Here is a 27,879-nt window from a genome sequence, read left to right on the forward strand (position 1 = left end):
TGGCTCGCAGAGAGCAAGAAACTCTGAAGCAGCCCCACATACCAAGACCCACAGCTACAGGCTGAACCTAGGAGCGTGACAGACTGTATCAGATATGCCGAGGATCGGCGAAGACCTACCTGATAAATCCTCTGCGATCGCAAATTCGTCCTTTATAGAAGAATACTCCACCTCCGTCTGATTACTGGCATTCATGGACCCGGACCGTGGCTCATTAGCACTGTCTTCAGCAACATCAGTTGGCTGCAGAAATGCCGTGTGCACATCCTGAATGTGCGCCTTGAGGTCTTCATACGATGGGGCTCTGAAGTCACAGCCATCACACTGCAGCACCTCCATGATCCGGGCCTACCTTCTCACATTAGGAACCTGCGACAGAAGTCAGAACACAGCACCGTGAGAGCTGCCCTTGTTGCCTCTCCCAAGTCGACGGGGCTCCAAGTCCATTAACAGAAAAATCTCTAGTATCGGCCGATTTCTCTCACTGAACTTTGCCAGTTGGAACACCGGCCAAAGACATGCAACCAGACGTAATTGGGATTGTCCTTGAGTTCATAACTTCAAAGGGGGGAGGGTCCAGATGAACATTTTCCAGTTTGATATAAGTACATCTCCAAGTGCCATTTGTCAGGGAAACCCCTAACAGTTCAAAAGTTTTAGTAGTTTCTGAATTTCTTGATAAGTCGATACTGATTTTGATTCTGGCTTGGGCTTTTTTTTTTTTTTTTTAACTAGAACCTTCTCGGAAGTAAAGAGGATGTCTGTACTGAAAAAAGGACAAATTTCAATCTTCGTTAGCTGTTTTAATATTAGAACACTGGTGTTTCATCCCCAAATGGTAATATAGTATTGAATCTTGGACTGGTGGTATAGAGAGCTTTTATTATGCCTTTTATTATTCTAGTATCTTAATTGATACTGGGGTACGCCTCTTTCCTCCTTCCCACAAACAGTTTGGTTGTGTGTGTGTGTGTGTGCATGTGTGTATGTGTTTCATAAGCTGAATGGTTATTTTGCCTTTTACTACCTACCAATTATAACCTAACAGCTTCTCCAGTCTAATTAGGTCATAAACTATTTCTCATGAGATTCTCCAACCACCAACTTCAGATGACAATCCAGTTTCTAGTTTAAGGTTGCACTTTGGTGCCTCGGTTTACATTAAGGTAACAGACACAGTTTTGAAGAGGGACTTCTAAGTCATGACTCTTTCTTTTCCTGCGGCTCTCCTTCACAAACGTGAAGTGTATACTTGCCTGCAAAAAGCCATAAACCTGGGGTAGAATAAAGCAAAACTTGCCCCAATTACCTTCACTCCGTTCTTCACTGTGTGACCGAGAAACATAGCTTCACACTAACTCAATGGAGAGGCTCACCATTAAGCCGTTAAAAATGTATTCGAAGGTGTAGTCTGTCCCATCTGTAATACATTTCTTGAGTTGAGATACCCAGTTATTATCTTCATCAGTGAGTGACTTCACTGAGCTCACCACAAACTCTTACCGAGTCACTGTAATCTAGAACCAGAAGTCCAAGAACTAAAACCAAAGCCAAATCTTTCTATACTTGTACTGTACAGCAACTTTCAATACCTTTATGGCAAAAGGTAAACTGTTTCTGCAGGAGGAACAAAGTCGAGTAATACGTCAAATGTAGAGAAAGCAGCCATGGCGGGTGGATTTTCTATGAAAGAATGCTCCTGCTGATAGCCTGCTAAAAAACCTTCTGGCAAGTCCAGCTCTAGACAGACTGAGCTCGCAGAGTGAGACACAGATATTTACCTCCTCTTCTTTCACCCAGCAATTTATCCTTTTTCAATAAACACTGAACTGTGCACCAGAGTCTTTTCAGCTAACTAAGTCTCAATATTCGAGATACACAAGCTTTTATGCCTAAGCACCAACCCAAATTGTGTGGAAGAGGTTGCTATCAGCTCTGGATCAAATTACAGCAGTCACTGAGGCCCCACCCCACTTCTCCTTTCGCACAGTCCATTAGACCTGAAAACAAATTTTTCCATGGTGCAGACGACTCCTGCATTTAGAACACTTCACAGAAAAAAGCAGATCATCCAGTGTGCACTCCCCATCCCCCAAGCCTAGCCCTTTCATCTCAGCCAAACAAGCCACAGCTCTGCTGAATGTGTTTATCACACTTTCAAGAGATATGAGCTCCTGCGTCACTGAAGCTCTAAGACTCACTAAGCTGCCCTAGTCCTCTGAGCTTTAGGAGCAGCCATTTTAGCTCAGAGCTTCTCTTCCGTGCACAACATGGCTTCTCTGGGATTCTGCTAGGCTGACAATCAGAAATGAGCAGTAGAAGAACAGGCTGGGCTCCTCCTATGCTCTTCTCCTCTCAACAAAGAATGAACTGTTTTCATTGCTTTCCGAAAAGCAGCACCTTTCTCCTCCTCAAATGTCATTCACCAAGATCTCCGAAGGTTCTTTTATCCCATGATTGATAAGCTTGTTCGTTAGTCCCAGAAGAGCTAACCAGTTATTGCAGGACGATCCTGGACCAGACCCTGTTCTACAGCAGGATTTGGGGGTGGGCTGGGGGGACCTCCAGAATGCCTTGGCTTCTTGGGAGTCGTCCTTCCACACACAGAAGACAATCTGCTTGCCAGATTCCAAAGTCTAATGACCTTTGTTAATCACCAGCCAGTCTGTCTGCATCAGCGGACCCTGCCAACAGACACACCCTTCAACACAAAGGCTGTAGCTATTCCTTTTAAAAGAGGTTCTCTGAAAGCTCCATTGTGTAGCCCGAGAGGAAAACAAAATCTCTTCCCTTCAAAACTTCAAGCCTTTAGAAATAATGCAACAAAAGGCTTTCTGCTGTGTGTCTTTTGGAAATTTTGAGCCTGGTTTGCACAACATCAACAAAAATTATGGTTCTGCACAAGGAAAGCAGGGCCCCTTCAGCATTAAGTCATCCACCCAGACATGAAATTCATCTCTCTATGCAGTTCTCTAATATCTTGGTGTCTTCGGAAGCTGTTATCAAGGATTCTAACTTCGCTGGATGCAAACACAAACCAACAGTCTCCTTGTTCTGCTACAAAGGAGATTAAAGGGTCATGAGATGAGGAAAAAAAAAAAACCCACTGATTTGGAAAAAGAAGAGATGATGAAAGTGATTTCCTAATGGGTTCTAGCTTTAATGTTGTTGCAGTCTCTACCTCAAAAATAGCTCAGAGCCTTAGAAGAGGTTAATCTCCAGGCTGCTGAGAGAACCGGCGTCAGGTACAGCGGAGGGGCCTTCAATGTGAGGTCTGCACCAAGCACGGAAAGGAGGACGGAGCCTCCTGTGAAAGCCATTCTGCCTTTGTGTGCACAGTTCTCCTGAAGACGCTGACAGAAGAAGAAAACCGAAACTTCCAGCATGGCCTCAACAAGCAAAGACACAGAAACTCGATGTGTTGATGAGACCGAGGCCACGCACACGTGCAAAAAGTGAGAGCGGGGGGAGAAGAAAGGAATGGGGGAGCACAGGAGACAAAGAAAGCCAGACCCAAGGATGACCCATCCATCAACTAGACTATGTTTTCACAGCAGATGGTAATCCTCTGAGAAACCCACAACCAGGGGAAAGAGGAGAAACAGCTCTGTGTATCTGACTGCTTCACCCACCCAGAAAGAGCAGCAACCCTCAAAGACAGCTAGATGCCCATCTGCTCCAAAATTATGATTTAAAGCTAAAAGCCCTGATCTCCTATCTACTTACTTCATTTAAAAATACTGTCATAATGAGATTAGCAATACTTTTTTTTTTTTTTTTTTTTCCACACTGACCCAATCAGCAAAATCAAAAGCAGAAGAGGAAGCTTCGGAACTAACTAAAAAGAAATGCTATTTCAGAAGGTCATGGGGTGAGTCTACAAATCAAACAAGCACCCCCATGTCCGAACCCCCCCCCCCAGGCAGTATTCCCAGGCCCCTCAAGGTCAAATAGGCATAGAGGACCAGACTCTAAGCACCAGCCACGAGGAGATGTGCTTGGGGACTATGGATTCATTCTCTAATACCCTAGTGCCGAACGTGATCAGTCCTCCCAACACGCACGAAACTCCCCCAGACCATGCGAATTATTCAATGCTCTTCAGTACCACTTATTACCCATGGCTGGTTTGTTCCGTTTCCATTTCTACTTTGGGGATGTCACAAGGTGGGGTTTGGATGAGAACCCCTAAATCCAATTCTCCGCATCTGACAAATGCTTGAAGACATCCGTTAAAGAAAACCCAGAGATCTTGCTCCAGATCTGGATTATACACTTGAGAAAGGGGAAAGGGAGAGTATGGACACAGGCTGCTTCTCGTTTACACCAGCTGCACACCCACTTTCTGTGTTCAGGGTCCCGGGGAGCCATCATGCCTCAGTGACGGTGAGAGGGGACAACCCGCAGCTTCACAGTGTGTCCTTCTCTCGCTCACAGCCCAGACGTACCTGGAGAGGGGGAGGCACCCTTGATGGTTCACGGTGTTCTCACCACCCGGCCACCATCAACCCTCGCCCAGGGCGGCTTGACGATCACTGTTCTCCAGGCGTGCATAAACATGGTCTTCAAGTCAAAGTCCCAACTGTCTCCAGGAAGTGCCCGAATTAAAACCTGCAGGCCTTGCCTGGATCGAGCCTGTTCTCTGACTGAAGGACTGCAGACCAGAAATAAAGCTGGGAAGCGCCACGGCCACAGGGATTCAGCGGCAACTAATTATAACCTTCAAAGCCTTTGAGAAATAGAACCAGAAACACCATAAGGTGCTTTTCCTCTGTCCACTCCAGAAACCTAGTTTCATTTCTAAGACACTGAGCTCCCCAGTTCTCCTGCATCACAGTTCTAATAAAAGGTCTGAGTTCGCACCTGTTGTTTGTGCTTCTCCTACTTTCCAATGAATGGAAAAACCAATTATCCCAGGACTGGTAGTGGAATGCATCAACTCTGGAATAGTGCAGCTAGAAAGTCAGAAACATCAGGAACCTGAAGATCACTCTACGAACGTATTTGCAGATCGGAAACAGCCGACAGGGTGAGGTCAAAGAGCTGGGGGCGGGGGGAGGGTGTTCGGAGGTTAGCATTTCTAACGGTAAACCCCAGCACTGCCATGGTTTGGGAGGAAGGAAGAATTTTCAAGCTGAGGATGCAAAATGGGGGGAACCCACTAACTCATGCACTTGGTGGAGGTGGGTCACTACTCTGACAACAAGGGGTGTTCTCCATCACTACTTATCACTTACCCTTATCACGGTCAAAGTGGGAGTTCTAGTAATTTAAGAATCATTTAAAGCATCTTTCCAAAAGAGACTGAGGTGAACCTTCCTTCCAGGGACAGGAACAGTAGTTGCAGGATCAAGGTGACAAACGCAAGCGAAGACTATCTCTCTCTCTCTCTGTATGTACGAAATTAATTAATTTTACTGATTTAATTTGACCTCGGATATGAGCATGTGCACGCCAAACTTGACAGGGACTCTACCAGAGCACAGTCAGCCCCTTCCGAAGAAGTACAAATGATTTATGTACTCCCCCCATGCTTAGTTAACAAACTAATAATAATAAAATAAGCCAGCAAAATAAACCAACAAAGAACTCCGGACAGCAAGCTACCTCCATCGATCCCATAGCATGCGGGACCACTAGAGATCCTGGCTCGCCACGTGGTGTCTTCAAATGTCCTATCCAGTGTTTATACTGTTTGCCTCATGATCTAAGCAGTTCTGTGTACTCTTGGCAATTCACCACACTAATGAAAGGTTTAACATATCAGGGAGGATAAATAATTAAGGAATTCAGAAGGGAGACACAGCTGTTCTTCAAAACCAAATTTTCAGAAGAGAAAGGATTAATTTGCAATCACATATGTAACCCCCAATATGAGACTGAATTTAAATGCTAGCAGAGAAATACCAGGAGGCCCTGAGTCCTGCCAATGCACGTCGCCTCTGTTCTGTGTGGTCAGCCCGGTCCATCTGCGGACCTTGTACATCGGCACAAGTCTGAAGCAGGCAGATTAATAACCCACTCGCCTTCTGGCCACCGATGGTCCTTTGCAGGTCATCTCTGGTTTTAGCTTTGCTCTGCATAAAGTTTTCAAGCGTTACAGGACATGTTGAGCACTATCTCATACAGATGTCTTTGGGATCGTCATTAAAATGAGATGAGCATCCAGGGATGTAATCTAAGTGACTAAAAAAACGGTCAGATATGTAAATAAGAAGCAATTCTGGCTGAGTGACCTGTTATGAAAGCAGGTAGTGAGTGTCTAACACAGAAAGAGATAGTACATACCTTCTGGAGAATTCATGCATTCCTTTGCAATGATATAAGGCTAATTGAGGCCAACAGGCCAATCGGCAGCCTGCCAGCTCTCCTGTCCTTAGAAAAGGAAGCGTGTGATTTGAACAAGGAGATAAAAGAGGAGAGAAGGGACTAGAAAAGAAAGGGAGGAAGCAGGGTGGTATCTCAGTAGCTTTAGACTTCATTGTCTGTAAAGGGGAACCTGCAGTTCGCCAGATAAGTCTAATTCTGAGAAGCGTCCTGACAATATTCTCCTTGAGAAACAAAACAAACCAAGACGCCCCCTTCACACCAAAACGCTCAAAACGCAACCGTAACAAACGAGACCCCAGCTCATCTTGTTCTTCCAGATGACGGAAAGCCATTCTTGGTGTTGAATGAAGTCTCTGAAATGTCATGGGCCCATCAGGAAGTTCCCTGGAAACTCTGAGGCCATTCTCGCCCTGGCACTGAGAACAAGAGATAACGGATTTCTCTCCTGGGGGGCCAGTCCGCACCCAAACGGCAGAGACGGAAAATCATGGTGTTCCCCTAGAGACTCTCAGAATGCTGGCTGGGTCTCCACAGACACTTTCCACACTACAAGAACTCTCATTATCAAACTGGTAAAATTAAAGGGAAGTTGCAGATACGCGGCTGGGTCTTCATTACAGAACTGATGGAGACGCAGAGTAAGCAGACGCTGGAGTGAAACTCGTCTTTCACGTCGTGAGAGACCACGCCAGGCATGGAGGAGTCCCTCCTCTGTGGCTGGGAGAGCCTGACTGACCTCAGGCGTTGAGCATGTCTTTGCAGCTGTAACCGTCCCTGGCGCAGGTCTGGCCAACCACACACAGTCTAAATTCCACAGTTTCGGTGACTGGATCCAGACACCATTTTAACAATTTACCTTGTTCTCTATTACCGCTCAGAGAAGAACAGAACAGAACAAAACAGAAAACTGGGGTATGGCAGTTGACTTGTGGAGAGGATAAGAAAGTTTTGCTACAAGAACTCTTTTAGGAAGGGGAAAAGCCCACAAAAATCCCAATCTAATCCCTCCGACGCTTGCACATTGCCTTCTGTACACGGTTCGCTCAGAAAATTCAGGCAAGTCGCTTCCTTCAGATGTGAATTATCCCAAGTTTGCCCCTATCGGAGGCGCGCAAGGGCCGGGTCCAAGCGCTGCAACGACCTTTCCAGCCTCATGTTTTGTATCTGACAAAACTGACTACACGAGCCTGGCACCTGGGTCTGCCTGTCTTTCTCCAAACCCTGGTTCCTGATCTAACTAACCCTTCAGGATGAAAGCCGTCAGCAGACTCCTTTCTAGAAAGGTAAACAATGGCAGGGCCTCCGTGGATCACAGACACGTTCAGATCCTCCTGACCGAGGAGACTGTGGGCTGGGTTTTTTGCTTTGTTTTGTTTTTCTTTTCTCCTCTTGGCCTCCACCTACAGCAGAAGCTATCAGAGGCTGTCCTTCCTCCTTACTAAGCTAACCAACTGGCCCATTCACATCCATTGGTTGTTCCAACAAATTAATGGAATCCTATAATAGGAAAAACACAGTATGTGTTTATGTATGGAACTGGCAAATACCCAAGAATTAGGAATTTAAAAAAAAGACAGGCAAGGAATTTTTCTCTTGCAATGTCCAATCTACTTTTAGCAAGTAAGTTTACTCCTAAAAACCAATGCACCCCTAAACTTCTATTTTTTAAAATATTTTTTTATTATATTATGTTAATCACCATACAGTACATCCCTGGTTTTTCATGTAAAGTTCGATGATTCATTAGTTGCATATAACACCCAGCGCACCATGCAATACGTGCCCTGCCTTACTACCCATCACCAGTCTATGCCATTCCCCCACCCCCTCCCCTCTGAAGCCCTCAGTTTGTTTCTCAGAGTCCACAGTCTCTCATGCTTCATTCCCCCTTCTGATTAACCCCCCTTTCTTTATCCCTTTCTTCTCCTACCTAACCCCTAAACTTCTAAACAGAAAGTTAAGACATCTGTCAAACCAAGAGTAGAATTTTTCACCATGTGAAAACACTAGAATGCTCCAGTACTCTGCCAAGCCCCACATTCCGTAAACCCTTAATGATAAATCTCATTTTTGCCCAACAAATTTAGTTTTTTCAGCTTATTCACTATTGGGTTGCTCTAAAAAGAAAGAAAGAAAAGAAAGAAAGGAGAGAAAGAAAAGAAAAGAAAAGAAAAGAAAAGAAAAGAAAAGAAAAGAAAAGAAAAGAAAAGAAAAAAAGAAAAGAAAAGAAAAGAAAAGGTGATGAGGATACAGAAATGCCTATCCAGCAAGTAAAACAATGTTTACAGCAGGTGTGATGACTCTGCCTGTCACCTTCACCTTGAGCAAGTCTTTCGAAGCTTTTACTGGGACATTTTGCTAAATGAAGAAGTTAGATTATGATATTCAACCTTTTTACACAAAAAGGGAGTGTTTTACAAGTTTTCCTTCTCATCTCTGAAAGAATTTTTTTTCTGACTTAATTCACTCCTTTACTTTTATTATTATTCAGAGACAAATGTGCAGTTTTACACGGCTGACGCCTCATCATTGAAGTCTGGGCTCAAAGATTCTAACCTCTAAGAGGCATTCCCTGACACCTCCATCTAACATTTGCCCACCCCCTTGACCTCCCCCCATGAAATCAAGCCCCCTCTCCACAACCCTGACCACACTCACTTTCTCTCTACCACATTCTATTGCTTTATTTCTTTCACTGCGGACAAGACGCCCGTTTCTGGTCTGTCTTCCTCTAAAACATAAGCACCCTGAAAGCAAGTCCATGCCTGTCTACTCATGTTGGTATCTTCAGCACTGGGGACAGTTCACACAATGGGTTCAGCAAATGTGTTGAACGAATGAATGAGTCAGAGCTTCTGAAGATTCCAGTCAAACATAAAAAGAGTGGTCCTGAGAATTAGATTCTTCTACTAAACCTATGTTAGCACAGAGCAGTGGTGGTCCAAACCAGGAGCAATTTTGTCTACCCCCCCCTTCCCCAGGCTAGGGATATTTGGGAGTTTCTGAAGATATTTTTGGTCTCACAACCAGAGACTGGGGTGCTATTGGCATCTAATGGGTAGAGGTCAAGGATGTGGCTGAACATTCCACAAAGCACCGGACAGTCCCCACAACAAAGAATGATCTGGTCTAAAATGTCAATTGCACAGAAGTTGGAAACCTTTTCACAAGTGGTTGGTCTGTGGGTTATTTTCAATCTCTGTATATAACCCACCTGCCTTTGTAGCCCTTCCACGGGGTCCTGGCCAGGGAATATCTGAACTAGATGATCAGCAAATTCTCTCCCAGCTCAGAGATTTTATGATTCTATGATTCTAAATGATCTTAGTAGTCTTCATGTCACAGATCACAGGTTTTTAGTTTTATTTTTCTGATTTGGGTATTTTACTAAAAATTTTTCAAGAAAAAAAAATGTAAGATGAAGGTGAGTGACTGGTCCATCTTTCTTCAGTGATAAGGCCCTTGCACTGTTGATGATCCCACGCATGGGCTTTGAGGGTAAGGGGTCAATGTCATTAAAAATGTCAAGTTCTACACTTAACATGTGGCCTCCAACTAAAATTTCTGTGGAAAACATAATGCACATTTCTGCTCTTCAATATGTAAAATTATCTTCTTTCAAAGAGATGGGGCCCCAGGCTACTCAAAATCACTCTTCAGAGGACAAGTCATGTGTTCCTTTTGGTTCTTACACCCCCAGGGCCCAGCACAGGTCTGGTCCTGATGAGAATTGTTGGATGCATGACTGTGCACATGCCTGCTTTTCAGGAGAAGATATGCCAGGGGTACCAACGGAAAGCTAAACATTTAGGAACCTAAGCAATTCCAGAGAACCTCCAGAAAAACAAAACTTAGTGTGATACAACACTCCTCCCCACTCCAACTAATGAAACTCAAGAAGCCACATCATAATGATTCGCTAACTCCTAGGGTACAAGGAATTCTAAGTCTTCACCTGTCTTTGTATTTGCGTAAGTGACCATCTTCCTTTTCCTCATCACCCACGGGGAAGGTTCTCTGACGGCATCATGCCACCCATATATTTATAACACTGTTAAGCTTCCCTGAACTGATGTGACACTTGGCATCATCACCTGGGGCTATTCTTGAGACTATTTGGTTATCTTCCCTCCACAAAAACCTTTTAATTCTTGTTTGCAAGGATTCTGGAAAGCCTGAGGAAAAATTCTCCCCTATAGCTCAAAACTGTATAAACATTTTCAGTGGAGGCAAGTGTAACGGAATTAGGGAGGAGCAGAATTTTCTCTCCTCCATGTCCCTGACAAATACTGAAGCAATATATTACTCGTACCTTCCTTAAGCCAAACGGAAGAATTCACTCTAAAAGTTAATTACCTATCGGTTCATAATGTCCACTAGAGAGGAGATCTCAAAGACCATGTGGATCAACCTGGTCCAATGTCTTCACTTTTTAGGTAGGGAAACTGAGGCTTCATGAAAAAAGAACCTGCCCAGGGCTTCTAGAACACAAATTCTCTGAAGCCAGGAAAAAAAAAAAAAAAAAATCTTTCCAATTCCATAATTTGAGAAAGGACATCAGCAGTAACCACTCTATAAATGTTATTCAGGTCATGAATAGCTATTCACACTTAAAGTCCATGCCCCATATATCCTCACTAACAAGAGCCTTTCTTTACTGGGGAGGCCAATTCCAGAATAACGTTCCGTGTTTCCTCTGCTCAAATTCTACACTCAGGAGAGTAACTGAAAAGGTGCAAAATCCATCGTCTGCAGTTTGACTGCTCAAAGACCTTCTTAGGCATGCAAACAGCGTGTTCCTACTCTGGAAACACGTTTGGAAGACTAAAAGTTGCTGACAAAGGTATACACAGAAGAACAAGAGCTATAACACTGAAGTATCTCTCTTCAGAATCCAACCTCATGGAATGGAACAAGGTTACGTAGTAGCTTTATGCCTGCCAAATCTACCCCATGAGAAACACCGTCTTGTTTCTTATGGAAAATGTGCACTGCCAACAAAGTCACTGAAGAGGCCAGCTGAATGCGTCTTAGGGGTATCTGCAAATATCAGGATCAGTTCTTTTAAAACGGGAAGGAGAAGAGCAGTCAGTTGGACGAACGCCTGGCAAGGAAGCCAGTCTTCTCATGGCACATCTAGTGTGTGGCTTGGACCAATTAATTCCAGAACATTGCTGATACCAGGTTTTACTTCAAATTACGCGTGATGTTCTGAAACCAACCAGAACTTGGAATATCTTACCTCATTTACATATATACGTATGTATGTACTGATCTTCTATTTATCTCTATTCCTAGTAAACATCTATACTCATGTACTGGATAGGAAAAAGTGAATGCATCAGAAAGGCTGGGAATCATCTTTAGCTTTTTAAATATTCTCCATAAGGGTCTCTTAGAAAGGGTTCCTTATTGTAACGAAGAGAATGGTTTAGCAATCAAGAAGATGCTGAGATCTCTACGTTTCTTCATGGTTTCCTCTCTATAGAATACTTTTACCTACATTTTGAGGGTCCAAGTAATCCCCATCATTTACGACAATGATTCTCAAAAGGAGGGTTGTTAGACCAGTAGCCTCAGCATCATCCAAGAGTTTGTTAGAAATTAGTTCTCACATTCCACTCCAGACTTAATATGTCAGAAAGGGCCCAGCAATCTGTATTTTAACAAGCCCTCAGGGAGATTCTGATACCCACGCACGTCTTAAGATTAAGCTCAAATCTTCCTTCCTATGAAACAGTCCCTGAGACTAGTGCTACAATGGTAAATCCCCTTCTCCAGTGTGAGGGAACCCTACTTCTAAATGCTGCTTATTGAATGACTACAATAATAGCTCTGCAGTCTTCAAAGAGCCCAAGAGAGGATGGATGTTTGCAAATATTTTACTTCTTATTTAGCAATTAATGGGAAAACACTAAGTTGCAGAATCCAGCATCAGAAGAGCACACTCATAAAAGGCACAGTTCCTGTCTTTGAAACAGTGAATATTGTGGCCAATACAATGCTGGTATTGATATCCATCTCCCATAAAAACTTCAGAACAGTTCATGACATGGTGTCCTTGATATTTGTAAAGTGGGATGTGGCAATGCACAAAGGAAAGAATTAGAGTATTTTACCCAGAAAATACTAAGAGCTGGGTAAATCTTCAAAACCTGAAATCATCTGCCTTGACAGGAGGCTTTCATGATCAAAAAAATCTTATTAGAAAACACCTCCAAACTTGGTGTGGTTATCTGATTGTTGCACCAAAGCTAGGGTGCAGAGCTAAATCTGAAGAATCAACATCTGAAAACACAGATGTGTTTGGAAATCCCTCAAAGGAAGGATATTGCTTTAAGCTAACCAAAGGACTCCCAGAAAAAATGGTGGCTAATTGTCTCAAATTGCAAACAAACAAAGGCTTGGCTGAAGGAAAAGAAGGAGGACAACATAAGCAAAGGGGAAAAAAAGTTTGGCGACACCAAAGCAACAGACCGATGGGGCCCTCAAATCAAAAGCAGGACTTAGAGCTTAGAATTACAGAGTTCAGAGATAAAATTCGTCAACTTTGTCTTGCCCAGGAACCTAACCACGGGACCATGGTAGACTGCTCAAGGGGCAAAGAAGTTAAGCCAACCCATCAAGATCCAAACTCAGGCTCTGAAAGTAGAATTGAGCAGGACTCAAGGAGAAAATTTAAAGAGATATTGCTCTTACTCGTTGGGAGCCAAGAGCAGGTTCCGACAGTTATGTCCCAACAAGAGATAAATCAGAAAAAAATGAACACAGGTTAAAAAAAAAGGAAAACGTAACAGAAAGAAACGGTATGGAAAAGACCAATGAATAATCTATTTTGAAAGAACAGAACGCAGAAGAAAATTACATACAACAATTAACAGAAATACTATGAAAGAGGAGATCAAAGATAAGATGATAAGACATCAGAATGAGATGAAAGGGAAGCTGGCAGTTGAAGAAAGAAACTGACAACAAAAATAATACCATTGCAGAACCAATAAATATATTAAAGTAAAAAGAGACAAAATCCACAAACCAAAAACAAAGTTGATGATGTGGAAAACAGTCTTCAAAAAACTGCACAAAATGCAGAGGAAAAGGACAAGCAGATGAAAGCAGGTAGAGAAGATGACAGATAAGAAGGTTTGACAACAGAGATCCAACACACAGATAAAAGGTATTCTAGAAGTAGACAGCAAAACAAAACAGAGCAAAACAAAATATGCTCCAATCTGTGATAGGAAATAATTTTTTGAAATAAAGAAATATCTGACATTCCGGGAAAATGTAACAGAGAATCATCAAAATGAGACATCTTGGTAGAGTTTACAGAATTTCAAGAATAAACACTGACTGCCATAAAATTGAGATATTTTAAAATTAGTCAATTACAGGGGGGAAATTCGGGACTTTTTCACAGGAACATTCAGTGACAGAAAGCAGTGAAGGGATGTCTACAGAGGCTTAAGAGAGAGGTGGGAGCATCTTTAGTATTTAGCTCCCAACTAACTTTGCAACCATGTATAAAAGTAATAAGAGGGGCGCCTGAGTGGCGCAGTCGTTAAGCGTCTGCCTTCAGCTCAGGGCGTGATCCCAGCGTTCTGGAATCGAGCCCCACATCAGGCTCCTCTGCTAGGAGCCTGCTTTTTCCTCTCCCACGCCCCCTGCTTGTGTTCCCTCTCTCGCTGGCTGTCTCTGTCAAATAAATAAATAAAATCTTTAAAAAAAAAAAAAAAAGGTAAGAAGAAAGCATTTTCCAAGCAGCAGAGTCAAGGGATGCCGCACTTACTAATAACTCTCCATCCATATCTACTCCATGATGGAAGATGCCCAACCAAGGGAGATTCAAAATCAAGACCTCAAGAACATGGAACGTAGAGGTAAACAGAAGATGTGAGCACTGAGTCCTCTTTCATCTAGAACTAAGACTGAATAATTCATAATAAATGCAAAACAAGATTATAATCCCTTCAATGTAATAACTGTAATAACAATAAATCATCCCATAGAATAACAATAAAATTGCATGGATTGGGAAAAATCCTTAAGCATAATAACAGAAACAAAGAGGGAGGCATTAGAGGATAAATGTAAGTGGGAGAAAATTCTCAACTTTCATAGTAGCACATGAAAAAAATACCAGATATTGCTTCCTTCTGAAGTTAATAAATCTCCAAGTAAAGGTATAAAGCACATTAAAGTTAAAATTTTAATTAGTAACAAAAATAAAAACAGACAATGTAGCTTTTAATTTTTCTTTTCTTTTTTTTTTTTTAAGATTTTATTTATTTATTTGACAGGGAGAGAGACAGCCAGCAGAGAGGGAACACAAGAAGGGGGAGTGGGAGAGGAAGAAGCAGGCTCCCAGCGGAGGAGCCCGATGTGGGGCTCGATCCCAGAACGCCGGGATCATGCCCTGAGCCGAAGGCAGACGCCTAACGACTGAGCCACCCAGGCGCCCCCAGCTTTTAATTTTTCTAACCAACACAAACCGTGTAGTAAGAGAGGAGGACAAAGGACATTGCGCAGAAATATACTAGTAATGAAATTAATTAGAATCAAGTATATATGTTATATCACTAAAAGCAACCTGGATAAATCCTCCCATGGAAAATACCCCCAGGGTAGATTCAAAGATAGACTCTAATTCCATTTGGTCTATAAGAGACACACATAGTAAAAAGACAAAAAAGTTTGAAAGTTGTAATAATGTAAAAGATAACATCAAGGAAAGAAAAAGTAGATCATGGTTAATATTATTCAAAGTTAAACTCTCAAAAAAGCTTTTGGGCCTACCTTTAATTGTTAAAGAAAATTAAGGATAAAAAGCAGAAAATTTTCACAATATAAAGGAAAATAAATTATAATTATAGACGTTGAAAGATGAACACTTAATGTAAAAAAGTATAATCCACAATGAAGATTTATCCTGAATATTTATAGCCCCCTAGCATCACCAAATAAAGGGACAAAATGGCAACAAATAAAAGAAGAAATAGACATAAAAGTACTTAATAGAGTAAATGAGGAAAGCCAACTAAGAATAGTCAGAACTCAGTTAAGGGATACATTTCAAATTCTACATCCTCGATATAGAAAACACATTCTCATTTCAAGCAACTGGGGGACATTACAAAGATTTTCAAATGCCCATGGAGCTTTACAGGAGTCTATCATGTCAGAATTAGGAGGCAATAAATTAGAAACAGAAAAAAAAAAGTCCATCACTTTTACTTATAATGCAATAAAACTGGGGGTGGGGGGGGGAATGACAAAATATTCCAAACACTTGGAAAATTCTTTTTAACATTCTCCTCAACAATTTCTGGATTAACCAGAAATGAAAACTCAACTACAGACTGTGACTTTTAAAATGTTATGTATATAAAATACGGAATTTGGTAAAAGCTGTACTTAGAGGAAATTTCATAGCTCTATGAAAATCGTTAATCAAGAAATAATAATTCTTATAAAAATCAAGAATATGAAATTAAAAAAAAGAAAGAATACTAAATTAATTAAACATCCAACACAAGTAAAAAGAAAAAGGAAGAAAAGTGGAAGAAAGGATTTAATTAAGATAAAGATAGAAAATCAGGAGTCAAAAAAAAAATCAAAAAATAAAACTGACCAAGTAACCACATTAAAAAAAAATCTAATACTGCCAATAAAAATCTCTAGCTAGCCTAATAAGAGAAAAGGTGTGAGTGGGGGAGGGGCCACAAATACAGAAAATTAAAGAAGCAAGAAATATTCACAAATGTAAATAAAAACAAAAAGTAAATTATATTTAGAAACTACTATGTGTAAGTCATAGTAATATTTATAAACCTAAAAGTAACAGATGATTGTCTAGAAACATGTATTACCAAAATTAATCCAAGAAGAAACCATACTGATGGAAGACTAGGATCCGAGACAAAAGAGCCAACCCAATCATCAGAGAGCCTTCAAAGAATCAGTAAATCAGATATTTTTGAACTTGGTCCAAAGTTTAAAGCATTAAGAGTTTCATCAATGTATTTCCAAAGCTAGTGTAACACAGACAGCAAAGCTTACCTCAAAACAATAATCATAATGTTAATAAAAGCAACCAATATACTTATAAATATTGAGGCAAGAGTTCAAATAAAATCCAAGTGCACATTAAAGGAGTATTACTCCATAATCAAGTGGGATTCACGCAGGAAGGCAGTATTTCAATACCAGAAAATCTATATGGCACTACATTAAGCAGTCAAAGGAGAAAAAATAATTTGATCAATACAGAACAGGCTAGAAAGCATCTGATGAAATTCAGGATCCACTTCTAATAAAAATGGTTTAGTAAGATAATATATGGATATATACACATACAACTCAGCATATGCTTCATGATAAAACATTAAAAGAATTCAAGTTAAAAACCAGACAAGGATTATAATTACTTAGCATTGTTATGAAAGGGGCACTTGGGTGGCTCAGATGGTTAAGCTTCTGCCTTCAGCTCAGGTCATGATCATGATCAGGTCTTGGGATCAAGCCCCATGTTGCACCCTCTGCTCTGTGGGGCAACTGCTTCTCCCTCTCCCTCTGCCCAGCCCTGGCCCCCACTCATGCTTGCTCACTCTGTCAAATGAATAAATAAAATATTTTAATTAAAAAAATAAGGTAAAATAAATAACACTTGAAAAAGATGAGATAGTTTCCAAAATTTACAAGTAAGGTAAATGACGCAGATGTGTGCCCAGGTGAACAACCCTGTCATTTTCTACTTAATAATTTAGAACTTTCTCAACTTTAAGACTTTATTACTTGAACATTTAAAACACTCATCAACTGTAAAGCACTGGAGTGATTTGGCAAGATATTGGTGTTCAATGGCTTTATTACAGCTCACCTTACTAAGAATGTTAACTCTTCTGCCAACCCCGGCATTCCTTTTTCTACCCTGTTTGGGACTCTTTAATGACTCCTTAAATCAATAATCTCAGATGAGCCATATCCAGTGATTTGGGGAATTCCAGTCTTGAGGTCATTAAGATAATGTTTAATTGATTATATCCACATATCATCAATTTTCAACCAACAAGTTGCTCTACGCATGCACTGACACGTCTTCTAGTTCTGTGAAAAGAAAAGCTACACTTGATCTCCTTAAAGGAACTTAAGCAGGTGAAAGGAAGACTGAAAATGAACTCCTGAAATCAAAGTATGAAGCCCAGCTCATTGTCTTTCCCTCATAACCACCTAGAGAAAATCTCAACCTTGGATTTGTCTAAATCAGTGTTTTCTCCCAACTTCTCTTTGACCTCAAATTGGCATCTCTGCAAATTCTTGGTTTCAATTCTACCCTGTAGTCTGATGTTGACCTGCCTTCCATTCTTCGTTATGTCTAGTTGAGAAGAAAAAGAACTTTCCATCTTCTGTCTGCCCCTCCCTTCCTCATCCCAAGGGGCACCCATCCTTTGCCTCTTCTCTTGCCGCAGTTAGAAGACATGCTCCCACTCCGCCTGATCGCAGGCTGATTCCTCAACTTGGGCTCCTGATCCAGTCCTCTCCTGCTTCATCCAAGAGCCCACCTGATCTGCATTTTCAATTTCTCTCTGACTACTAGCCAAGTCTACTCCCATCTGAAAACCCTCTCATCCAAGAGGGAAACCTACTCACACACACAGATACACAGCACATCCACCCAACCCATGTCCCTGGCCTATCTTCTTCCCTTGGGAAACAATACAGGTCCAGTCCAAGATGCCTGGGGTTGAATCCCATTGCCATGATTTATGAGCTTTGTGAATCCTTGACCAATTATTTAAACTCTCCAAACCTCTACCTCCTCATCCAAAGAAATCCACATCTCACGGGGTCATTGTGTGGAATGATCTGGACAGTGAGCATGAAACATTTGGCATAGTTTCCGACATACATGAAGGCTTAATTATAACCGCCATTACTACCATAAGCTCCCCCTATTCACAGACAAACTGCTTTCCTGCTCCTTCCTTCTTCAGTCCTCTACATTTGGCATGTCTAAGTAGCATTCTGCTAAAACAAATTCCCTATGGTCAGGAGCAGCCTTCTTAGGGCCAATGAAAGGATACTTTGACTCCTTATCTAACTGAACCATTACTTTCACACCATTCTCCACCAGAGCCCACGCTCTCCTGTAAGGAACTCTCTCTCCCTTGGACACTGTGGACTCTCTCTACCCTGACCCCCATCCCCCAGCACCCTTCAGTCTCAATTCAGCCCAGGGTTTCTCAACCTTGGTACATGGACATTCAGGGCCAGATTACTGATTGTTGTTGGGGGCGGGGGAGGGGGCTGTCCTGGGCACTGAAAAATGTTTGACAGCATCCTGGCCTCTACCCACTAGATGCCAGTAACGTCTCCCTCCTCTGGCGCCAACAACCCCAGTAGTGAAACCAACAGTATTTTCCACTGGTCTGAAAAATCACACCTCCCCCCCCGGCCCCCCCGCCGTGTTGAGAACCACCTTTTCTAGAAAGCCCTGCCTGGCCCCCCAGGGCTGCATTGAGACCCTTCCTAGATGTCCCTAATCTCCCAAACATTTTTCATACAGCAGGTAGTTATGCTTAACTGCCTGTCCCCCACAGTGTACTGTGAGTTCCTTGAAAGCTAGGACTGTGTGTGGTTCAATCCCAGCCTTGGTCAATGGTTGGAACGTACATACTCTCCTTCCTCTACTGGGAAAACAAACTTACTATGAGACATACTTTAACACAGATTTTCAAGGGGAAAAAAACCTATGCATACTAAATATAAACTTTAATTGTAACATGCATCCCTTTTGAGAAATTATAAAGGTGGAACAGAATGTGTCTTAGTACCCAGGAATGAGGAATCAAGCCGGACTGGTGGGCTGTGTGCATTTGTGTGTACATGTATGGCCAGGGGGGAGGGGCTGACAGAGACACTGGGGATCAGAAATAGAGAAAGGCTTTGGCCTCACTCCCATGTGGCCATGAGCAAGGGGCCCTGTGGCTGGAAGCCATCCTCAGGGAGATCAGCAGGACCCTTCTGCTTGCCTCTTTCCCTCTGTATTCTATTCTCAAGCACAAGGCATCCCCTTCCTAATCTCAATGCTGTCCTTGTCTTACGACTTCCCAGCTGATCTGGAGTTTTTTTAACTTAATGATATATTTTTACCTTCATCCTCCTTGTGCACATTACCATGCTCCTTATACTGTTCCTGCCTCTGGCAATGAAATTTCAGACCAAGTAGAGTGTCCTTACAAAATACCACTTGCACTCATAAAACATGACTGCATTCCAGAAGACTGGTGTATTTGGGGGGGATGAGAAATGTCAGGTTGAAAAAAGACAAACAGACAAACAGTTGACTTCTCCAGAATTACTTAAAAAAAAAAAAAAGTCTTTAAAGACCGACATATGAAAGTAGAATGAGGTCACTGATGGCCAAAGTTCAGCACCTGATAGGAAAAGCTCTCATCTGGTTAAGAACCCCAGGCATCCAGCTCCTTTGCCCGCCTTATAAAACCTGTACTTCTCCTTAAGGAATTCTTAGGAAGTGTTCTTCACATTTCAGATAAATGAACAAGTAAGTTGCAAAACAGAATGCATAGTCTATTGCTATTTAAATGACAACGGTAAAACAACATGCTAGTATATAAATATAGGAAAAACCCAAACCCTTAAAAGAAGTTCTCTCTAGGGGTGGGATTAGAAAGAACTTTCACTTTCTCTGAATTCCAACTTCCATAATGTTTGTATATATTTTGGTTATTACAAGCTGGAAATTCTTTTTAAGGTTTAAGTGTTTTCAGAGAAATAAGTAAACAAGCTCAACGGTCTCCCTTAAAAAAAGTCCCCCAGTTCCAACAAGTCAGCCCACATTTTAGGGAACGTGTGGGTGTGTGATCACTTTGGTGTTTAAAGACTTGATATGTGTCCACACAATAATGTGGGCACGTGAACAAAAGGCATACAGCCAAGACTGACCACAGAACACTAACTGCCGATTAGCAAACAGACCAAATGTCAATGCTTCGCTAGCTCTCTTCATAAACTTCAGACAGGAGCAGATGTGTCCCACACGATTTGAAAAAGCAAAGTTGAGCAGAACACATAACTGAACACAAACTTTACTCAATCGGTGGACCCAACTGACTGCCCGTTCCACCTACTGTTCAGTTTTGTTCCAAGAGTCCCTAAGGAGGGCAACGATCTGCCCTGAATCTACCCCAAACAGGTACGAACATCTTAAATGTCCCTCCAGGAAATATTAGAAGCAATATAATCCATTACCCCCTGGAGATATATGGGCCACCAGTCATGACCATCTCATCCAACGACTGAGATAAGGTGGGAAATCTGAGACTCAATGAGGTAAGGTTTGGCTTAGAAGTATCTTGTCATTGCCAAAGGCCATTTCATCACACATCTAGACTAGTGAAGAGGGAATCATTGACCTGGCGTTCTCTGCCCTCATTTAAAAGAAAAATCATTTTCAATTGAGCCAAAAACGCATATTTATTGAGCGGGGACCATGTGCCAATTTCATCCATTTCTTGAACATCTGAGTGCCTACCAGGCAGCTGGTGTGGTTCTAGGCACAGGGTAAAAACAAGAACCATGGGGACGTGGGGGGATGGCAAAAGACAGGGAAAAGGCATGCTCTTTCTAACAGAAGTTAAAAAATAGAGTTGGGACAAGACTAACATTAAAAAAAATTAGAGAATGAAGAATTCTAAACACCCTATGATGAAGCGTGGATTGTTATGGTACAGTTTCCAAGTACAAAGACAGAACAACTAGGAAAGCAAAGGACACAGTGAGTCCGTGGGTTTGATAATAAATGGTCTTAAAAGCTAGGGAGCCAGCACGGTCAGTAGAACTAGCATCGATTTTAGCAAAGAAATGCAAGAGGACCTCACCCTAGCAGTCAGGATCTAGCGTTATGGCCTACCCCTTGACCTTAGGCACCATACACAACTGCTTCCTCACCTGTATAATGGGACTAAAAATATCCATCTCCTAGGAATTAAACAGATAACGTCTATGAAGTCTTAAATGTCAGATCCTTCCCCCTCTACCTTCATTGGGACAGCAACAGGGAACGCTTATCATTCTTCATCAGGGGAATGTGATATAATGAAAGCTGTGTCCTCTCGAGATTATTTCGGCAGCAGTATGAAGGACTTCTGAGGCTGCGGGGGGAAGCAGGGAGGGTGGTGAGACAGAAGCTGTTTAAGCAGCTACCGAGATGGTCCGGGGATGGGAGAAAGCGGATCTGGGCTAGGAGGACGCACAGGAGGTGAAGAGGAAAATGTCTAGGGTCAAACTTAAACATTGAGAAGGGAGAAAGGACAGCAGCTAACTCGCTTTCTGTGAATTCTATCTAATAACCGGTTCACCACTTTCTGACCCACCTAGAGTAAACAATGAGATATGGTCTGAGCTCAATTTTTTTTTTTTAACATCAGGAACAATTGGTTCTTCAGTGACAGATGAAAAATTATATTCTTAACTGTGTTTTTAAAAGAACAGTGCCAATGAAAGCATAGAACGTCGACCAAGAACTTTTAAGAAGCAAAAGCATCCTTAGGTTGGAATACTTGAGCCAGACAGTACTCAGAGATAGCGCATGAATCTACGATAAAGGCTCTCTTTGGATATTTTCTATTTAACTAGATAGCAAGGAAATTACCTAGACCAGAAAGAAATATCCTGCAAGCCATGTAGGTAAATTAAATATTTCTAGTGGCCAGAAAAAGGTATAATTAATTTCAATAACATATTCTATTTGGCCTAATATATCCCAAACTATTATTTTCAAAGGTAATCAATATAAACACATGTTAATGAGATACTTTACACATTCTTTTTTTTTTTTTTTTATCTACTAAGTCCCAAAATTAATATATTTTAGCCTTCCAGCAAAATCTCCATTTGGACCAGGCATCCTTCAAATGTGGCTCAGAGCTACGGCAGTGGGACAGCACAGACTTCAACAACTGTCAGGTACTTCGAGTACTTGAACAAAGTACTTATTCAAGAGTTTGCACTGGAACTCACCTTGAGGTAGTCACCTACTGCAGCTAAACATCTGGAGTGAGAGATTAAAACTGCTAATCAAATCACATCTGTTCCCTGGCTTACTGCCCTGCAATGTCTTTACATTTTCCTCAAAGATGAACCAGTGAGAGATTCCTTCCATTCAACAAGGAAGGTGTCACATCAAGCTTTGTGGATTATTGAAATAAGATCTCAATATATTATCTCTGTAATAATAGAGATATGAAGGACTTCCTCAAGCCATGACTTCTTTACCTATACTGTTAAACTGGTCGTTTTCATAACGCACCAACCCCAGAGATGATCCAGCTGAGAAACACCTTGGGCCAACAAGGGCTATTTTGAACCCGGCGTTTGGCCTGCAGAGCCCTGTCCTGCACGGCAGTTAAAGAGCATGGGCTTGGAGCCCTCTTGCCTGAGTTTGAACCCAGGTTCAAAACGATAGCACTATTTCGTAGGATTTCAGTAAGGGTTAAATGAGGTGCTACATAAAAATTATTTGGGCACATCGTCTGTCGCCAATAATTTTTAGCCAGTATTTGCACGGACATCTCTACTCCTGCAGCAATGCCAGTATCCTGTTTCTCAACAATCTGAGAGGTCCGCAGGCCGCATTGCACAACGGAAAGATCACAGCTGACCTGTGTTCACATCCCTGCACGGACACCTAACTGATGTGACCACGTGCAAGTTACTTAACCTGTCTGGGCCTCTGTCTTCTTATACTCAAAACAGGAATCACAATAGAATGGCAGCCACTGCACAATAATACCATGAAGATTCGACAACAAACATCGCAGATAATTGGCCCTTAGAAGATAGAGTGTCTGTCCTCTCTCAGGTAGCATGAGCATTTCCCCTTCCCCTTCTCCAGCAGAGCCTACTGCTTCAAACATATTACTCTGGGAATGAGCTGGAGTACATCTTTTCTGAGTGAAGTCAAGGCGAAGGGAAACTACCATGACAGGACTGTTCACTGTTTTGGGGACACTTGCTATCTTATGAAATCTTTACAGTGTCCTCGCCCGTGTCCAATCTATTCTACAAAAGCCATAGCAAGCCACCTCGGCCACTGGCCCTGAGGAGGACTATTCTATGAAGAGCATGGTGATTTCCTTCCAGGATGATACATCCTCACAAGGTTAGAGGATGTCTCCTGAATATCCCCAACTTCCTTTAAAAACCTACAAAGCATTTGTCATTCATGGGTGAGTCATCCATGGTGTACTGGAAAGGGCTGGTCAGAAGACACTATTTGGGACTTTGTCCTGGCTTTCAACCAGTTGTAGCTTTGGGGAAGTCATTTGACCTCTGTGGGTCACAGAGAGCACATCTGCTTCACGGAGTTGTTGTGGAGAACACATTTACATGATGTACACTGAAAGCCCTTGTTCTAATTTATAAAGAGCTTTGCAAATCACCCTAAGGCAGGGATTTATCTAAACCTGACTTCCACACTTCTGTGTGTTGGTAGTATATTTTGGGAATTTTCCCTGAGATGCAGAAGAGGACTCTTGCTCTATGTTAGCTATGTCATCTTCCACCTACTTCCCCAGTTCCAAAGTCAGGAACTGGAGATCCAGACCTCTGACTCTGAGAGCAGGAATAGGATGAGGCAGAGGAGAAGGCTGAGGCCAGGGTGACTCATGACTGTGGAACTCATTAACGGGTGGAATGCTCTCTGCATTTCCCTTGCTTGTCAAGTCTCTGGGTTAGCAAGGTACAGATGACAGACGGAGGAAATAGGCATATTTCTGTACAGAGCAAATGTTACGTATACATGCACACATACGTGCTTATGTGTGTGCCTCCAGGTATGAAAGCAAAGATCTGAGCAAATTATTCCTCTATTGGGTTGTACAAAACCAGAAACAACATTTATGTTTTAAGAAAAGGTGTGTTTTAGAAAAGTATGGCATCTCTTCGAGTTGTCTTTTTCTCCACTGCCTTGGAGTTTAGCAAATTAAACCCCATAAATCCTTTGATATGATTATAATTTTTAATAAAAAATGTTAAGTGGAAAGAAAGAGCACTCCTTAGATAAACCATTAAAACCCTCAAACACTGTAACACTCTGAAGTTGTGGTGCTTTTGGTGGGGGCATGGGGATGTGCTGGTTGCAGGAGAAGGTGAATGACGCCAAAATTTAAAAAAAATTTTTTTAAAAATATGGTCAAAGACCTAAAGCAAATAAAGCCTGTATTACACGCTCATGTACACAGCTCCCTAATCTTTTGTCCAAGTTGCACTTTTGTTAAATGGATGCCAGGACTATTCTGGAACAATAGGAAAGGACCTCAAAGGGGACATTCCAAGTACCTTGTGCTTGGATTTTCTCACACAGCTGTAGTTATTACAACTCTATTAAACCAGCTGCTAATAATTTTCAAATGGTCCATTAGTTCTACCAATGACCTTGGGCCACCACCAATTTCAGACCTCATCTTCATGTCTTAATCAACAGCTTCAAATGGAATGGAATCCCCTCTTTCAATATGGAAATGCATTTTGAAGAAAGATTGTTGATCGCGAAGCCTCTTTGTCATTAGGGAATTTGTATAATGTGGAATTTAACCTACAAACCCCAATCTTCCTAAAAAGAAAATGATTCCTCTGAGATTTCTTTCTCCAAAGCAAGGTGAACACTAACTTTTTCTTTTAACTAATTTTTTTCTTTCTTTAACAGAACAGAATGCATGGATGCGTCTCTCAGGGCTCTGGAAACCTCTCTTGAATATGCCTGATCAACAATGGGAACTCACCCAGAGCAAAAAATGCCAGGAAAATATATCCTAAACTACTTCAGATAAATCTAAGAAAACGTCACCTTCTCTATAACCAAGGGTGTGGAGAGGAAAAGAACTTACAAAAGTGATTTCATTTTCAGATGTGACTTATTAATGGGACTGAAGATGATTCTGGGGGAAATCAACACCATAAAAACAAGAGTGCCAAGACAGAAAGGAATGTCCTTTTCTTAGGCTTGGAACCGAAAATATTTTTCTCTCTCGTGACCATCTTAACTTCAAAAGCAGAAGTAAGGAATGTCAATCCGTATGGAGCTCCGCTGGCTGCTTACCATATTTCCATTCTTTCCACAGAGAAGGGGAAAGGCAGCCCATTGTGTGTCTCCGCCAACAGAGATGAGAAAAAAAATATCACTTGTTTTTAAACTTTCAGAGGACACAGATAACTCAGGGAGAACGAAAACACAGAGATGAATAAAGATTTTGGAATTAAATGTTAGATTTTGAAAATCAAGAAAGTTGGAGAAATTCAAGAAATGCAGAACTTCCAGTAACAAAAAGCACAGGCTTCATAATTTGTGTGCTAGGGAAATGCACTTTTTTTTTTTTTTGCCTCTTTTTGTTATTTCTGCAATACTTTTGTTCCAGGAAGAACTTTTCTTTATTACTGTAAATATGTCAAACAATCTCCCATTTCCTAGAAATTGGTCATCTCCTTTTCCAGCCTATAAGTATTCTCTGTTCCACCTTTGAGTTTTTACCAATTCTCATCAAAATAGCTAAAAATCTTGGTTTCCTGTACCAGCCACATTCTTTGTCAAAGCAAGCAAGCAAAAAAAAAAAAAAAAAAAAAAAAAGCTTGCCTTATTCTTTACTCAATAAGAAGGGTACAGAGGAAACCATCAGACATTAAGAATGCCATTTAGTCTTCAAGAATAAAGGTGAGAAAGTGGCTTGGGGCATCTCTTTGTTCACTATTGCTGGCAAGTTTCCAGGCAAAAGTATTCAGTAATCTCATGATAATTGGACAACACAGTCTATTATGCACTCCCTGCGATGCAATATTGTTTCATGCCACAGCATGATGCAAGTGACATGAGCTTTGGTGTAGAGGACAAAGGCAGGGAACGACCTCTGGAATCCCATATCAAAGCATATGCCCTCTGACCTAGACACATCTGGCTAACCTGAGACATTTACCCATACGAGTAAGGTAAGCCTAAATGTCAGCTTGAGTAGGGACAAGCCTCGAAAACTTCTCATCACAAATGGTGTTGAGCCTAACTGCATAATTCAACAAATGCACAGCCATGCTCACGGACATGAATGAAGAATTGCCAAAGGCAGATAGGCTAGGACATGATCGAGTGGTTTCCTGTGCTAGCTTTCTATACGCCCCAAAAGGGACTCTAGGAGTGGATGAAAGAATTTTCCTAAAGATGCTTGAGAAACTCTTTCAAACCAAAAGACTAGATCACCAATGTTCCTGGAAAAAGTATTTCGGGTGCTATTGGGCTGACGACAGGAATTTCTGAGGTACATACATGGAAATGATGGTGGAACACGGGCTGATAACAGATTTGAAGAGTGAGCTCATCCACAGCCTGGTCAAAGCCAGGAAAGCCATACGTTCTCATGGCTTAGGAGCTAAATGCCATCACCAGATTTTATAAACTTGTAGGCAGAAGGTCATCCGATGACGCACAGGTTGACCAGTACAGAAAGAGCCTACTCTACGAATCTTGTAAGCATCTTGGAAGGATGGCAGATGTCATCTGAGATCAGTATGGAATCTAGTCTGGAGCATAAAGTGCTCCAATGTTCAAGCCCATTAGTTGGTCTGAATATACATACACATCCATGCCACTTGCAGCTTTTTAAGGGAGTGATCCTTCATCCGGATCGCCTGGGTGCCCCAACATGTCCAAAAGAATGGGTGACAAGCGAGACATCCAAATAGCTTTATTTGGGGAAGCTGCTCTTTGGCAATGAGAGAGCACAGCACCCAAAAGAACTGCATTATAACTCATCTTTGAGGTGTGTCAGTGCGCTTTGCCTGCCAATGACTGGAGATGTAAATACTAGATTATGAGCTTCTGGAAGGCAGTGAGGGTCTGGGTCTTTCCTTTCTGTAGCCCTCAATATTTAGCACAAAGCCTGGCAAGTAGTCAAATGCTCAATAAAGGTTGGAATGAATGATCAAACGAAGGCACAGAAGTGAAAGACAGGTAAGCCTCGTGTCCAGTCTCTCAAAACAGGGCAACAGGCTGTCATTTTTGCAACTAACCGAGAAGAGTCAGAGCAGGGAAAGGCTGTGCAAACACCCACAGCAGCGGCAAATCAAAGAGCAGGGCAGGGGGATGCACAGCCTGACAAAGAGAGTTCGCCAGCCCTGTTCCCTTTCAACCAGACTGCCCCATACCTATACCACATCCCATCACTGCCATTACTTTCAAACCCAAGACAGCAGCAGTGACAGCAACAACCGGAGCTCGTTAACGATCACAACAGGGGAGCAAAGAGACAGGAAAGTTTTACAAGATAAATGGAGAGGCAGCAATTTCTGAGGCCTCTCTTTTAAAAGGGGTGGGGATGGAGGGTGTGTACACAGGGAGTGGAAGTAGGAACTTCCACCTAGGTGCCCCATTAGGCCAATATTTTGCAAAACCAGGTGTGTGCAATTTGCTTATTAAAGTTCTCACCCTGGGGCAACTGACAAGACTCATCAGTCCTGGAAGACATGTGCTATGACCCCAAGGCA

The 27,879-nt window shown here is 41.9% G+C and overlaps 1 protein-coding gene across 10 annotated transcripts in view; it reads right to left on the reverse strand.

Annotated features, from left to right (window-relative positions):
- The window catches only part of ZNF462 (zinc finger protein 462), a 135,094-nt gene that overhangs the window by 78,868 nt on the left and 28,347 nt on the right, over positions 1 to 27,879 (reverse strand). For 9 of the 10 annotated variants that reach the window (XR_006776608.2, XM_045780474.2, XM_045780475.2 and 6 more), the window contains one exon: positions 120 to 369. Coding sequence is in view for 9 of the 10 variants with exons in the window: in XM_045780474.2 (XP_045636430.2) it covers positions 120 to 339 (220 nt within the window). In the remaining variant the exon portion in view is untranslated. Of the gene's footprint in view, positions 1 to 119; positions 370 to 1,309; positions 2,608 to 27,879 lie in introns of those variants that run through there. The other variant, XM_045780476.2, reaches the window with a different exon arrangement.

Source organism: Ursus americanus, chromosome 18 (genome assembly GCF_024610735.1).
Source record: "Ursus americanus isolate L20-20 chromosome 18, mUrsAme1.1.p, whole genome shotgun sequence".
Classification (NCBI taxonomy): Eukaryota; Metazoa; Chordata; class Mammalia; order Carnivora; family Ursidae; genus Ursus; species Ursus americanus.